The sequence below is a fragment of the Anomaloglossus baeobatrachus genome, chromosome 12 (assembly GCF_048569485.1).
Source record: "Anomaloglossus baeobatrachus isolate aAnoBae1 chromosome 12, aAnoBae1.hap1, whole genome shotgun sequence".
NCBI lineage: Eukaryota > Metazoa > Chordata > Amphibia > Anura > Aromobatidae > Anomaloglossus > Anomaloglossus baeobatrachus.
The window spans coordinates 101072333-101085792 of NC_134364.1; the positions used below are offsets into that span (position 1 = coordinate 101072333).

The window sequence follows — 13460 nt, forward strand, 5'->3', positions numbered from 1 at the left end:
ATTCAATAGAAAAGCTGCAGGAACAGCGACACCTAGTGGTTATAATGCAGGGATTCAATAGAAAGCTGCAGGAACAGCGACACCTAGTGGTTATAATGCAGGGATTCAATAGAAAGCTGCAGGAACAGCGACACCTAGCGGTTATAATGCAGAGGATTTAATAAAAAGCTGCAGGAACAGCGACACCTGCAGTTCACAGTGGAGTACAGCAATGTTTTTGACTCCAGACAGACACTTTTTTTTCCGTTTTTAAGTCCTTTTATTACATTTTAAGTAAGGGGAACAACATAAAAAACACAACAATTAAAGATCGAGAATGTTGTTCATTAAATCACCATGGCAACAGAGAATTCTACGGTTGGCGGAATATTGCTTTGAATTTCGCAAAAAATCCATGTGAAAAACCTGAAAAATTAAGATCTAACTACAATCTCACGATGAGGACTGGTGTGTGCGAATGCTGCCAACCATCACTGCTACCACGCTTGTCAGGGAACACCGGCCAACCACCAGTCTTTATTGGTTGGCAGATGCCGCACCCCCAGCAACAAGTCTTTTCCATTGCTTGGCCGCCAGCACACGCCCACTAATAAGATTTTTTTTTTTTATTGGTTGGCGGCCAGCGCACCTCCACTAACCAGGTTTTCTATTGGTTAGCTGCCGGTGCACCTCCACTAACCAGGTTTTCTATTGGCTAGCAGGCAGCACATCTCCAATAACCAGGTTTTCTATTGGTTAGCAGCCGGTGAAGCTCCATTAACCAAGTTTTCTATTGGTTAGCAGCCGGTGGACCTCCATTAACCAGGTTTTCTATTGGCTAGCAGGCAGCACATCTCCAATAACCAGGTTTTCTATTGGTTAGCAGCCGGTGAAGCTCCATTAACCAAGTTTTCTATTGGTTAGCAGCCGGTGGACCTCCATTAACCAGGTTTTCTATTGGCTAGAAGGCAGCACACCTCCACTAACCAGGTTTTCTATTGGCTAGCAGGCAGCACACCTACACTAACCAGGTTTTTTATTGGCTAGCAAGCAGCACACCTCCACTAACCAGAGGTTCTCTATTGGTTAGCTGCCGGCACGCCTCCACTAACCAGGTTTTCTATTGGTTAGCGGCTGGCGCACCTCCACTAACCAGGTTTGCTATTGGTTCGCGGCCAGCGCACCTCCATTAACTTGGTTTTCTATTGGTAGGCATGAAACGCACCCCCACCAACCAATCTTTACATTCGATCATAGGCAGCATGCCTTTATTAATAGTCATTGAAATGGTCAGTAGGCGGCGCATTCGCTGGGAACCAGTCTGGTCTGGGGACTGAAATGGGACTGATCTTAATTGGTGCCTCCTCACATGTTACAGGCTGGTGTCATTTTTGGGAGAGAGAAGCGGATTAACCGTTTGTGAGCTGCACAGTAAAGTAGGTAAAGACAGAGGACGCATTTGGTCCTGGATCCAGAGTCTCCATCTTGGAAACTCTGCCATTATCTTGCACTTTTTTTTTCGGTGGGAACAGGGAGTTGTCATCCTCGTCATGGTCGCTGCTCAAATTGAGGGAAAAAAAATTATAAAAAAAAAAATTAAGTCCCTTCCAGTGTGGATCCATTATAAAAGCAGCATGGGTGTTCCCACCTAACCAGTGCAAACAGCAGCAATCACGGTCCTCCATCCAGCAGGGGGCGGTACGAGTCTAGTAAGCCACTGACCCACTGCTGTCTTGCACGCTTGTGAACAGTATGTCCGCCTTGGCGTTTATGAAGTAGGTAGCGCCGAAAGACAAAAGGAGGACAGCGATGCCCACGATCAGCGTAATCACCTGCGGGCAAAGAGAAAAGCCAATGAGCGAAGACATGGGAGAGGTCCGGATAACGCCACGTGGCTGTGACGTGAGGAAGGGGACCCCATTGATTTCACTGCACAGCAAGATGGACAACCCCTTTAACACTCAGTAGGCAAGTCACGACGGGTGCAAGTGGATAGCACTGGATCAGGAGCTAGAAGCACAACCCCTTAGATGCGCATCACTGTCAATCTCAGACAGCACTTAGGCAGTTAGATCGGCTCATCACGCCCTCCATCATCTGACTACACAGGTATCGATTGTGCAGTCATCACCACAATATTATACTGCAACACTAATGTGTAGGTTTCATGGAAGACGCAAAAAATAAAAAAAGATCATGCAAAAAAAAAATTATACATGTGTTTAAATCGTGGAAAAATATAGAATATTTAATGAAAAAACTAAAAAAAAAAAAGTACAAAAAAAAGTTTATATCATGCAAAAAAAATTAATCTAAAAAAATAACCGTAAATCGTGGGAAAAAATGTAAATGTAATAATAAGAATAAATAGTTTAAATTATTAAAAAAAATATAATACCACAAACATTTAAATACAAAAAATACTTAAAAAAAAAAAGTTTAAATTGTCAAAAATATTTCTCTAATGAAGAATATTTGATATGTCCATTAAACAGGTCTTAAAAATCTTAATTTTTTTTTAATCACAGGTTAAAAAGTAAAAAAATAAAATAAAACTCAACTTTTTGGGGTCACCGGGTCTTAAAAAAAAATTAACATAATCAAACAATTAAAAATAAAATAAAAATAAATTATAAAACACTTAAAAAAAAAAAAACTACAGACCACGCTGAAAAAAGTCTGGAAAAAAAAAAATGCCCTCAGTGGCCACCAAAAATTAACACAAAGTTAGGGATCTCAGAAAATGGGGGCACAAACATTAATAAATAAAAAAAAAAAAATCAAAAATTATACAACTAAATAAAAGGAAAAAAAAAAAAACTAGAAATTTTTTTTTAACCTTTTCACTACCACTTGGATTTGATTTCCCTGTTTTTCAGCATATTTTATGTTTAGATGAATGATGTCAATGCAATGTAGAACTCATCCTGCAAAATACAATTCCTCAGACGACGATGTGGATGGGAAAACAGAAAAAGTTGTGGTTGTAGGAAGAAGGGGAGGAAAAAACAAAGGCGTAAAAACAAAACCTGGGTTGGTGACAGTGACATTGTGATAACCTAGCACCAACTAGTAAATCCGGAGTATAGCGCTTTGCTTGCACCCACCTCTAGCTCGTAACTGGGCACAAGGAAGATGCGGGCCCGGATTTCCTTCCAGCGGCTTTCCGTCCAGGTGGAGTATTCTGTGGAGTCCCACTCATTCAGCTCAAAAGCGGGGGACTCGGCCAGGTAGCTACGAAGGGTGGTCCGCACACAGTAAGGTGCCCGGGTGGTTGAATTATCATTTAATGGACCTTGCACCCACAAGTATTCATAAAGCTAAAGAAAAAAAAAATACATACATTTATAATATTTCACGTTGGTGATGGAAACAGTCATCAGGAATGACATCAGATATAGCCGTAAGATACACATGGGTTCATTTTTTCCATATTAGAAGAGAATATATTCTACAAAAAAAGCGGGAGATTTCAGCTCTGAAGCCTGTAGAATTCTGAATGCAGCTCTGAAATGCCTGCACTTGCCTTAGGTTCTGCAGCATTGTCCGGGCTCTGACATCCCTCTTTGGTGTAATTCACCACTTGCCCCGTGAGATTGGCGAGGACGGCGATGACGAAGCTGGTGGGTGGGTTTGGGGACTGGGTCCTCCCGATCAGAGAGGCCGTCACGTAATACTGAGGAGGTTTATTTTCTAGAAATACAATGCGACAGAGCATTAGACCAAGAGCATTTATAATTACCCTCTGCATTTTATCTTCATCACAATGTCTCTATATACAGCACACAAGCACATGAATGTGCAGCAGCAGCATGGACGACATCATACAGTGTTACTGAGCGGGGTAGCTGGGAATCCAGCTCTGTGGTAATCCCTTACTAACAATCAGTAGTACCAACCTGTGTGTGTACAAGTGGAATAACCCTATGTTTGGCTATTATGGCTGAATATAAAGCACATGCTCAGCAGCAGCATGGAGGTCATTATACAGCAGTACTGAGCGGTGTAGCTGTGAATGCAGCAGCATGGAGGTCATTAGACAGCAGTACTGAGCAGTGTAGCTGTGAATGCAGCAGCATGGAGGTCATACAGCAGTACTGAGCGGTGTAGCTGTGAATGCAGCAGCATGGAGGTCATTAGACAGCAGTACTGAGCAGTGTAGCTTTGAATGCAGCAGCATGGAGGTCATACAGCAGTACTGAGCGGTGTAGCTGTGAATGCAGCAGCATGGAGGTCATTAGACAGCAGTACTGAGCAGTGTAGCTGTGAATGCAGCAGCATGGAGGTCATTATAGAGCAGTACTGAGCGGTGTAGCTGTGAATGCAGCAGCATGGAGGTCATACAGCAGTACTGAGCGGTGTAGCTGTGAATGCAGCAGCATGAAGGTCATTAGACAGCAGTACTGAGCAGTGTAGCTGTGAATGCAGCAGCATGGAGGTCATTATACAGCAGTACTGAGCGGTGTAGATGTGAATGCAGCAGCATGGAGGTCATTATACAGCAGTACTGAGCAGTGTAGCTGTGAATGCAGCAGCATGGAGGTCATTAGACAGCAGTACTGAGCAGTATAGCTGTGAATGCAGCAGCATGGAGGTCATTACACAGCAGTACTGAGCAGTGTAGCTGTGAATGCAGCAGCATGGAGGTCATACAGCAGTACTGAGCAGTGTAGCTGTGAATGCAGCAGCATGGAGGTCATTATACAGCAGTACTGAGCAGTGTAGCTGTGAATGCAGCAGCATGGAGGTCATTATACAGCAGTACTGAGCAGTGTAGCTGTGAATGCAGCAGCATGGAGGTCATTATACAGCAGTACTGAGCAGTGTAGCTGTGAATGCAGCAGCATGGAGGTCATTATATAGCAGTACTGAGCAATGTAGCTGTGAATGCAGCAGCATGGAGGTCATTATACAGCAGTACTGAGCAGTGTAGCTGTGAATCCAGTGCTAGATTGAGATAAACCCTTACTAGAGATCAGCTGTACAGTTCTGAGAGATTTTGCTGCCCTCTCTCCCTCCCATTCCATAGACTTCCATGGGTAGCATGTAACCTGATCCCTCAGTGAGATGATATCTCTTGGAGAAGCAGACCAGCCTTACCCAGGTTTCCTTTCCAGTCAGGCTTAATGATGGACTGGAACCAGCTATTGTTAGACATGACCAGGAAGCCGTATAACATCCGAGTCACCTGAAATAAAACAGAAAATTCCCTGAGCCTGTTTTTAATGTTGCTTCTAGTCATCATCGCCAGTCATATCAAAAGCAAAAGCCATCCAAAGAGATTAAGCTGCACCTCGTTGGCAAACACATGACCCAGCAGCGGCCATGACTCTATAGCTCTCATGTGAGCGGTTACTGCAGAGATCTGAGTGCAGCTTTACAGGTGAACATAGAAGAGTAAAGCAGAGACCGCATGTGTGAGATGGGAGCGTCTTACCGACTTCACGTCTGCCTGGATTCCGGCGGTGTTGTTGCCGCCCGCCTGCAGGTACAAGGTTCTCGCGAGCAAAGTGGCCACTTCTGAGAGAGACTGCAAAAAGGAACAACATTTGGAGTCAGATCCTATTTTTCGGCACCGCCAAGGACTTAGTCAGAGGGTGAGGAAGGAAGACCATGACGCCAGGAAAGGGGATCTGCTGAGACCTAGCCGGGAGGCGGAACAGAGTCCCTGGAAGAGGTGCCCCTGAGACCTAATGGGGTAATGGGTTACTGGGAGAACTACAGGTCCAAAACAACTGTGGCTCTGGGAAAGGGTGTTGCTGAGACCTTGTCAGGATGGGTGAGTTGAGGGGAAGGAGAGCTGTGGCTTTGGTAAAGGGTGCGACTGAGAACTAGTCGGGAAAAGGGAGGAATGGGGACCACAGACACCTAGTAGTTGACAGACGGGGGCTCTGATCTCAGGAAAGAGGCACATTGTTGAGACCTAGTTAGGTGAATAACAGAGGTCAGTATTAGATCCTGTCAAGTCCTAGTGCAAGCATTTTTTGAGGAGTGTTGGCGAGAACTAATCCGAGTGATGAGATGACTCTGACCTTGAGAAAAGTGTGCTAAAACAGTCATAGGAGGGGAGTGGGGGGGCTGAATTTAGCTGCATATAGGGGGTGCTGAGGTGATACCAAGACCTAGCTGTGTAGGGGATTGGTAGAGAGGGGAACCAGCATCCTAGTCAGAGATCACCTCAGAGGTGGTGATAATTCTGGGGCAGGAATGTATTTAGGGGGTCTGCACGGTGGTGTTGACACTGTTCCACTCCTCCTACCTGAGCCGCCTCCGTGACGTAGTTCAGAGCCTCGTCCTTGGAGAGTCCGCTGGGATAGTTCATATGGATGCTTTCGGGGGTGTCGTACATACTGTTATAGTACCTATAGGGGGAGAGAAGCCATCAGCAGGAATGTCTAGTACAGCTCCACGCTGCCCCTGCTGGACGACAAGAAGCTAACAGCCTTGGCTCATGTAGTGGGGGTGTGCAGGTCAGCGGCCAGTTTCGTAACCCTTCAGGGGTGGTGATGAGGGTCTTACTTGTTGCTGTACGCTCTTCTGTGATCGGTCAGCACCACTCCTGGGATATGTCGGACTCTCAGGAACCGCTGGAAGGACGCCGGCGGCAGGGGCTGGGACTGGTCGTTCTCTTGCAGGGTAACATTGGTGCCTACGCTTGAATTTTTCAGATATTTTATCAGCTGTTCCACCTGGATGAAAAATAATTGTTACAATTAATATCATTCCATTACCCCCAAAGTAGGGGCGGACAATCCTCAGCAGGGCAAAAGCCCCCCAGCTTCACCCAGGCACCCACCTCCGTATTCACAGACTCGTTACTCCGAGAAATGGGATCAGTGTGGACCCACAGCTCAGAATTATTCCTCAGCGCCACCTAGTGGACAAAGCCAGAACTGGAGATCACAATTTAACCTGGATTCTAGCTGATCAGTAATGGAGCAGATTGGCAGTGTAAAGCATGATGGATGAACACTAATGTATGGTCGTGTGAATTACCTGACTGAGCTCCACAAAGGAGTGAATGTTGTTCAGCCGGATGGGAAATTTCCCTTTCTCCATGTCATACACCATCCGGGAGCTGCCGATGTAATCAAACACTTCCTAAAGACAAAAACACGACCAGATAGAACTACAAGTCCCAGCATGCAGTGCAGAGAGGCCGTATGACTGATGAATAGAAATCGAGAGCTTCAGTGAAGACAGACAAAACACATCTCACCCCTTGGAAGAAGGAAAACATGATGTTCCTGGGTAACGCCTGGGAGTCGGGCGCCTTGTGAATCGCCTCTGCGGCCGCCAGCTGGGTCACCAGGGCAGACACCGTGCTCTCAGCTGAAGGGGCCAGGTTCCAGAAGAAAGACCGCCCGTCCAGCTGGGAAACAAGTCACCAAAATACGGTTTTATTTACTTTTAACATTTTTGTAGCTAAAATATTTCTTAACTTTATAGTTATATAAAAAATAACTTCATGAGCACCGAGTCCCCCAGAGCCCTTCCTTCTCCTCTTCTGTAAAAAAATGGTGGGCGCATGCATCGACAGGTTACTATAGTTCCCACTGACCTCGGTGTCGCTCGGGCGGGATGGGGGGGTGCCTGCAGTGATGTCACGGAGGTTACTATAGTTCCCACTGACCTCGGTGTCGCTCGGGCGGGATGGGGGGGTGCCTGCAGTGATGTCACTGAGGTTACTATAGTTCCCACTGACCTCGGTGTCGCTCGGGCGGGATGGGGGGGGGGGGGGTGCCTGCAGTGATGTCACTGAGGTTACTATAGTTCTATAGTTCCCACTGACCTCAGTGGCGCTCAGGGGGTGCCTGCAGTGATGTCACTGAGGTTACCGCAGTTCCCACTGCCCTCGGTGTAGCTCGGGCGGGATGGTGGGGGGTGGGGTGCCTGCAGTGATGTCACTGAGGTTACTATAGTTCCCACTGACCTCGGTGTCGCTCGGGCGGGATGGGGGGGGTGCCTGCAGTGATGTCACTGAGGTTACTATAGTTCCCACTGACCTCGGTGTCGCTCGGGCGGGATGGGGGGGGGTGCCTGCAGTGATGTCACTGAGGTTACTATAGTTCCCACTGACCTCGGTGGCGCTCAGGTGGTGCCTGCAGTGATGTCACTGAGGTTACCGCAGTTCCCACTGCCCTCGGTGTAGCTCGGGCGGGATGCCTGCAGTGATGTCACTGAGGTTACTATAGTTCCCACTGACCTCGGTGTTGCTCGGGCGGGATGGGGGGGGTGCCTGCAGTGATGTCACTGAGGTTACTATAGTTCCCACTGACCTCGGTGTCGCTCGGGCGGGATGGGGTGGGGGTGCCTGCAGTGATGTCACTGAGGTTACTATAGTTCCCACTGACCTCGGTGGCGCTCAGGGGGGGCCTGCAGTGATGACTGAGGTTACCGCAGTTCCCACTGCCCTCGGTGTAGCTCAGGCGGGATGGTGGGGGGTGGGGTGCCTGCAGTGATGTCACTGAGGTTACCGCAGTTCCCACTGCCCTCGGTGTAGCTCGGGCGGGATGGTGGGGGGTGGGGTGCCTGCAGTGATGTCACTGAGGTTACTATAGTTCACACTGCCCTCGGTGTAGCTCGGGCGGGATGGTGGGGGGTGGGGTGCCTGCAGTGATGTCACTGAGGTTACTATAGTTCCCACTGACCTCGGTGTCACTCGGGGGTGGGCCTGCAGTGATGTCACTGAGGTTACCGCAGTTCACACTGACCTCGGTGTCGCTCGGGCGGGATGGTGGGGGGTGGGGTGCCTGCAGTGATGTCACTGAGGTTACTTTAGTTCACACTGACCTTGGTGTCACTCGGGGGTGGGCCTGCAGTAATCTCACTGAGATCACTGCAGTACCACTCTTCTGCATTGTGCTTGTACTTCCAGGACATGGGGGATGCATTCACTGAGCGTGCCCCTCATACAATGGAAGACCGAATCGTCGTGGAATGTCTAAAATTGATTACGGCAGTCTTGATTGAAAAAAAAAAATGCACGGGGTAAAATCCCAATCAATTGGTGAAAGAAGGAATGTGTTGGGGAGGGTTTTTTCAAATATTTCCAAATATAATTTTTTCTGTTGTCTTGATTTTTTTTTTTTTTTTTACTGACCATTAGTAATGTCGTGTTTCTAAGAGACGCTTCAACATTACCAATCCCTGGGCTTGATGCCAGCTGACATTACACAGTTAGCATCAACCCCTTATAATTCCCCGTTTTCCCCAGCAATGGGATCAGCTGGACCAAAGCGCCAAGACTGGTGCTCTAATGGATGACCACTTCAGGGGCGACGGCGGCCTGCTATTTTTAGGCTAGGAAGGCCTAAATAAACATGGCCCTTCCCACCTTGAGAATACCAGACTGCAGCTAACAGCTTCACCTTGGCTGGTAATCCTCCATTTTGGAGCTGCCAGCTGTGGTCTGCAGGCTGCACCGGTCTGCTTTACCCTAAAATAAGGGTGACTACACATTTTTTTTTAATTATGTATTTATTTTTTGGGCTAAACACAAGGCTAAACATCCTTTAATGCCACATGAAAGTCACCAACGGTGCAAGATTAGAATATGTAGTTGGGTAGGACATGTGTTTCCATCTTTCCATCCCAGCTTTTAAGGCTGCGTGCCCACGCTCAGGGTTGCGGTGTTTTGGATGCAGAGTGTTTTTGCTGACCCCAAAATGCTGCATTGTACAGTACAAGAATAGTGGATGGATTTGTAGCAATCCCACGCTCACTGTGCTTATTTTCTCTGCAGCATAACCTGACATTTGGTGCGGCTTTCCAAGCCACAGCATTATAATTTATGCTGTGGAAATGTGAGTGTTCTCCGCGGGGATAATAGAGCTAAAGTCCACAGCAGCCTGAACCCTCATCGTAGGCACAGACCCATGGACCACACTCGCATCTCCACAAGACTACTGACACGGTGTCCTACATGCGGTGTCGTCGGATCATGGGCACGTAGTCTAAAAGTGAGAAATTTGCTGCTACAGCAACATTGTTGTGCTGTGGGCTCAAAATGCCCACTATACCCCTGAATAAAATCCTTGAAGGGTCTAGTTTACAAAACAGGGTCACTTGTGGGGGGTTTCTGCTGTATAGGGGCCTGCAAATGCGACATGGTGCTTAATCCAAAGCATGAGGCTATCCGGAGAGTAAAGGGAAGCTAACATTTCCAGTGAAGACTAGCATGGTTTGTAGCCACATCCCTGCCGCTGGCGCACTTACCCTGGCAGCCGATATGACCACCTGATCGTCTGGCGGTGCGGGTCCCGAGATGTTTACCGGCTTCACAGTGCTCCACACATTGTAATCGGTTAGAGTATCGCACACAGCTTCTAAAAAACAGTGATGACGTCAGCACGGGAGAGCGCAGCTTTATACACCCTGCACCCGTGTGGCCCCCGGCTGCACCCACCAGGGTTAATGCTGAAGGACATCTGGATGGAATTGCGCCTCATACAGGTGACGGTGCTAGTAACGGCGTGCATAGGGGAGATGAGCTGCATGGCGCACAGCGGGTACTGGGGCGCAGAGCCATTACCGGGAAGGTTGTGCTTCATGTAACACTGCAGACAGAGACGAGGGTGAAGAGGACAGAGGAGAAAAGAAAGAGCCGGCGGAAGGAGCCGATTACCAACCTCCTTAATGACCTCAGTCTCATTCTCATCCTGGAGGAGGAAGACTGGGAAATGGAAGTCTTCATAGGACATCCCACTACCCAGAGGATTCCACAGGGTCCCATTACAGTGCGAATACTGGGAGCCATGGTCACTGGTGTACGCACCTGAGGAGGAGAGCGGCATTACAATACTTATAATCTTATACACAGGGGGCAGCAGACATTATACTGGCAGAATGCACTCACCAAAGCCATCATTAGGACATGGCAGGTCCATGGAGAAGCCCTCAGCGGGGGGTGGCTTGGAGTACATTACCGCTATCCCAGATATTCTAGGGCTCTCCTTAAATTTCAGCAGAGTCTCCCTGATTGGGGGGAAATGTTCATCAATAAATAGTAACCTGCTTACATTGTTTTTTGGAATTCAAAAACTATTAGTTGGGTCTTACTTTGTGAACAGGTGGCCCTCCAGCAGCACCATGTACGGCGGGGTGGGACCGGTCTCCAGTACCCAGGGCAGATCCTCCTCTCTCTCCACAACATGGATCACACCCGTGTCGCCATTTCTAGAGGCTGAAAGACAAGACAAAGACTCTATGCTGGGGGGAGGGCACTCATCTTTATATGTTACACATAGATACATTTCATGGTGATGTAGATGTATTTGTCACAATTGCCAGCATAACCCTGCTCTCCACAACCCCTGAAGATGCAAAGGGCGAAACGCGGCGGGACCGCATGTGGAATTTAGAAATAAGTCAGTTCTTTGTGGGGAATTTCACAATCATATCGATTATTGTATTCAGTATGGAAATGTTCAGGAACTGGGCCTCACTACACCACACTGACCTCAGCTGCCGACTTCCACTGCTGGGCAGAGACTCACAGCAGCAGAGAGGAGATTTGCAGTCACTGGGTCCTAACTTTTTAGGGGAGCAGCAGAAGAGAGCCCAATAGGAGGGGTGGGTGGGAGCAGAGGCTGGGCAGTAGCCGGGGGGAGGAGGCGAGGAGGAGAGAGCGGGAGCAGTCAGGAAGGGGGAGCGGACGAGGAAGAGAGAGCGGGAGCAGTCAGGAAGGGGGAGCGGACGAGGAAGAGAGCGCGGGAGCAGTCAGGAAGGGGGAGCGGACGAGGAAGAGAGCGCGGGAGCAGTCAGGAAGGGGGAGCGGACGAGGAAGAGAGCGCGGGAGCAGTCAGGAAGGGGGAGCGGACGAGGAAGAGAGCGCGGGAGCAGTCAGGAAGGGGGAGCGGACGAGGAAGAGAGCGCGGGAGCAGTCAGGAAGGGGGAGCGGACGAGGAAGAGAGCGCGGGAGCAGTCAGGAAGGGGGAGCGGACGAGGAAGAGAGCGCGGGAGCAGTCAGGAAGGGGGAGCGGACGAGGAAGAGAGCGCGGGAGCAGTCAGGGGGAAGCGGACGAGGAAGAGAGCGCGGGAGCAGTCAGGGGGAAGCGGACGAGGAAGAGAGCGCGGGAGCAGTCAGGGGGAAGCGGACGAGGAAGAGAGCGCGGGAGCAGTCAGGGGGAAGCGGACGAGGAAGAGAGCGCGGGAGCAGTCAGGGGGAAGCGGACGAGGAAGAGAGCGCGGGAGCAGTCAGGGGGAAGCGGACGAGGAAGAGAGCGCGGGAGCAGTCGGGAAGGGGGAGCGGACGAGGAAGAGAGCGCGGGAGCAGTCGGGAAGGGGGAGCGGACGAGGAAGAGAGCGCGGGAGCAGTCGGGAAGGGGGAGCGGACGAGGAAGAGAGCGCGGGAGCAGTCGGGAAGGGGGAGCGGACGAGGAAGAGAGCGCGGGAGCAGTCGGGAAGGGGGAGCGGACGAGGAAGAGAGCGCGGGAGCAGTCGGGAAGGGGGAGCGGACGAGGAAGAGAGCGCGGGAGCAGTCGGGAAGGGGGAGCGGACGAGGAAGAGAGCGCGGGAGCAGTCGGGAAGGGGGAGCGGACGAGGAAGAGAGCGCGGGAGCAGTCGGGAAGGGGGAGCGGACGAGGAAGAGAGCGCGGGAGCAGTCGGGAAGGGGGAGCGGACGAGGAAGAGAGCGCGGGAGCAGTCGGGAAGGGGGAGCGGACGAGGAAGAGAGCGCGGGAGCAGTCGGGAAGGGGGAGCGGACGAGGAAGAGAGCGCGGGAGCAGTCGGGAAGGGGGAGCGGATGAGGAAGAGGGCGCGGGAGCAGTCGGGAAGGGGGAGCGGATGAGGAAGAGGGCGCGGGAGCAGTCGGGAAGGGGGAGCGGACAAGGAGGAGAGAGCGGGAGTAGTTGTGGGGGGGGAGCGGACGAGGAGGAGAGCGCATGGTAGTGGATGAGGAGGGGGACAGCACCGGAGTATTCGGGGGAAGTGGTGGTGGTGACATATTACCAGGCAGCCATCTTCCATGGTTGCTGTTGGCTGTTATGTCTGTAGAGCCTCCCCCAGACCCCGCAACCCCCCTTTCCTCCTCGGACCCCGTAGTCCCCCCTTCCTCCCCGGAACCCCATAGCCCCCTGCCTCCCCAACTCCCCAGACCCCTCTCCTCCCCGGACCCAGTGACCCCCCCTGCCCCCCGGACACTCACACTGGCACCCTATCTGGTGGGTGGCGTTCAGGAGCCGCACGCAGGGCGCCGTGCTGTTCAGGGGGACGTAAATCTTCCTCTCCACTGAATTTCCACCACACAGAGCTGAAAAACAAAGACCGCCATGAGCCAGTGCCGGGCGGCGTGCTGCAGGCTGCAGGTCTCCCCTCACACGTCCCCCCTCACCTGCCAGCAGCGCCAGGGCCGCCCCCAGACTCCGCCATCCCGGCAGGATTCCCCGCTTCTCTCCGGCAGCCGCCATGTTTACCACTCAGAAACTGCTTCCGCCTTTCACTTCCTAACCGGAAGTCCGCAGGCGCGGCCATGGCGACGA

The 13460-nt window shown here is 50.8% G+C and overlaps 1 protein-coding gene across 2 annotated transcripts; it reads right to left on the minus strand.

Annotated features, from left to right (window-relative positions):
- Positions 1-219: 219 nt before the first annotated feature.
- NCSTN (nicastrin) lies at positions 220-13419 on the minus strand. 2 transcript variants are annotated; one of them, XM_075331257.1, is made up of 17 exons: positions 13313-13419; positions 13127-13231; positions 11041-11164; positions 10838-10956; positions 10611-10756; positions 10388-10538; positions 10198-10304; positions 7199-7351; positions 6976-7080; positions 6776-6853; positions 6499-6668; positions 6239-6341; positions 5417-5509; positions 5080-5167; positions 3506-3672; positions 3087-3299; positions 220-1811 (listed from the first exon to the last, which is right to left on the minus strand). In XM_075331257.1, the coding sequence occupies exons 1-17, from the start codon at positions 13386-13388 to the stop codon at positions 1686-1688; spliced, it is 2124 nt and encodes a 707-aa protein (XP_075187372.1). In that variant the 5' UTR covers positions 13389-13419; the 3' UTR covers positions 220-1685. The 2 variants fall into 2 exon arrangements, with proteins under 2 accessions (XP_075187372.1, XP_075187371.1); XM_075331256.1 differs by having other exon boundaries at positions 10198-10307.
- Between the last annotated feature and the right edge of the window lie 41 nt (positions 13420-13460).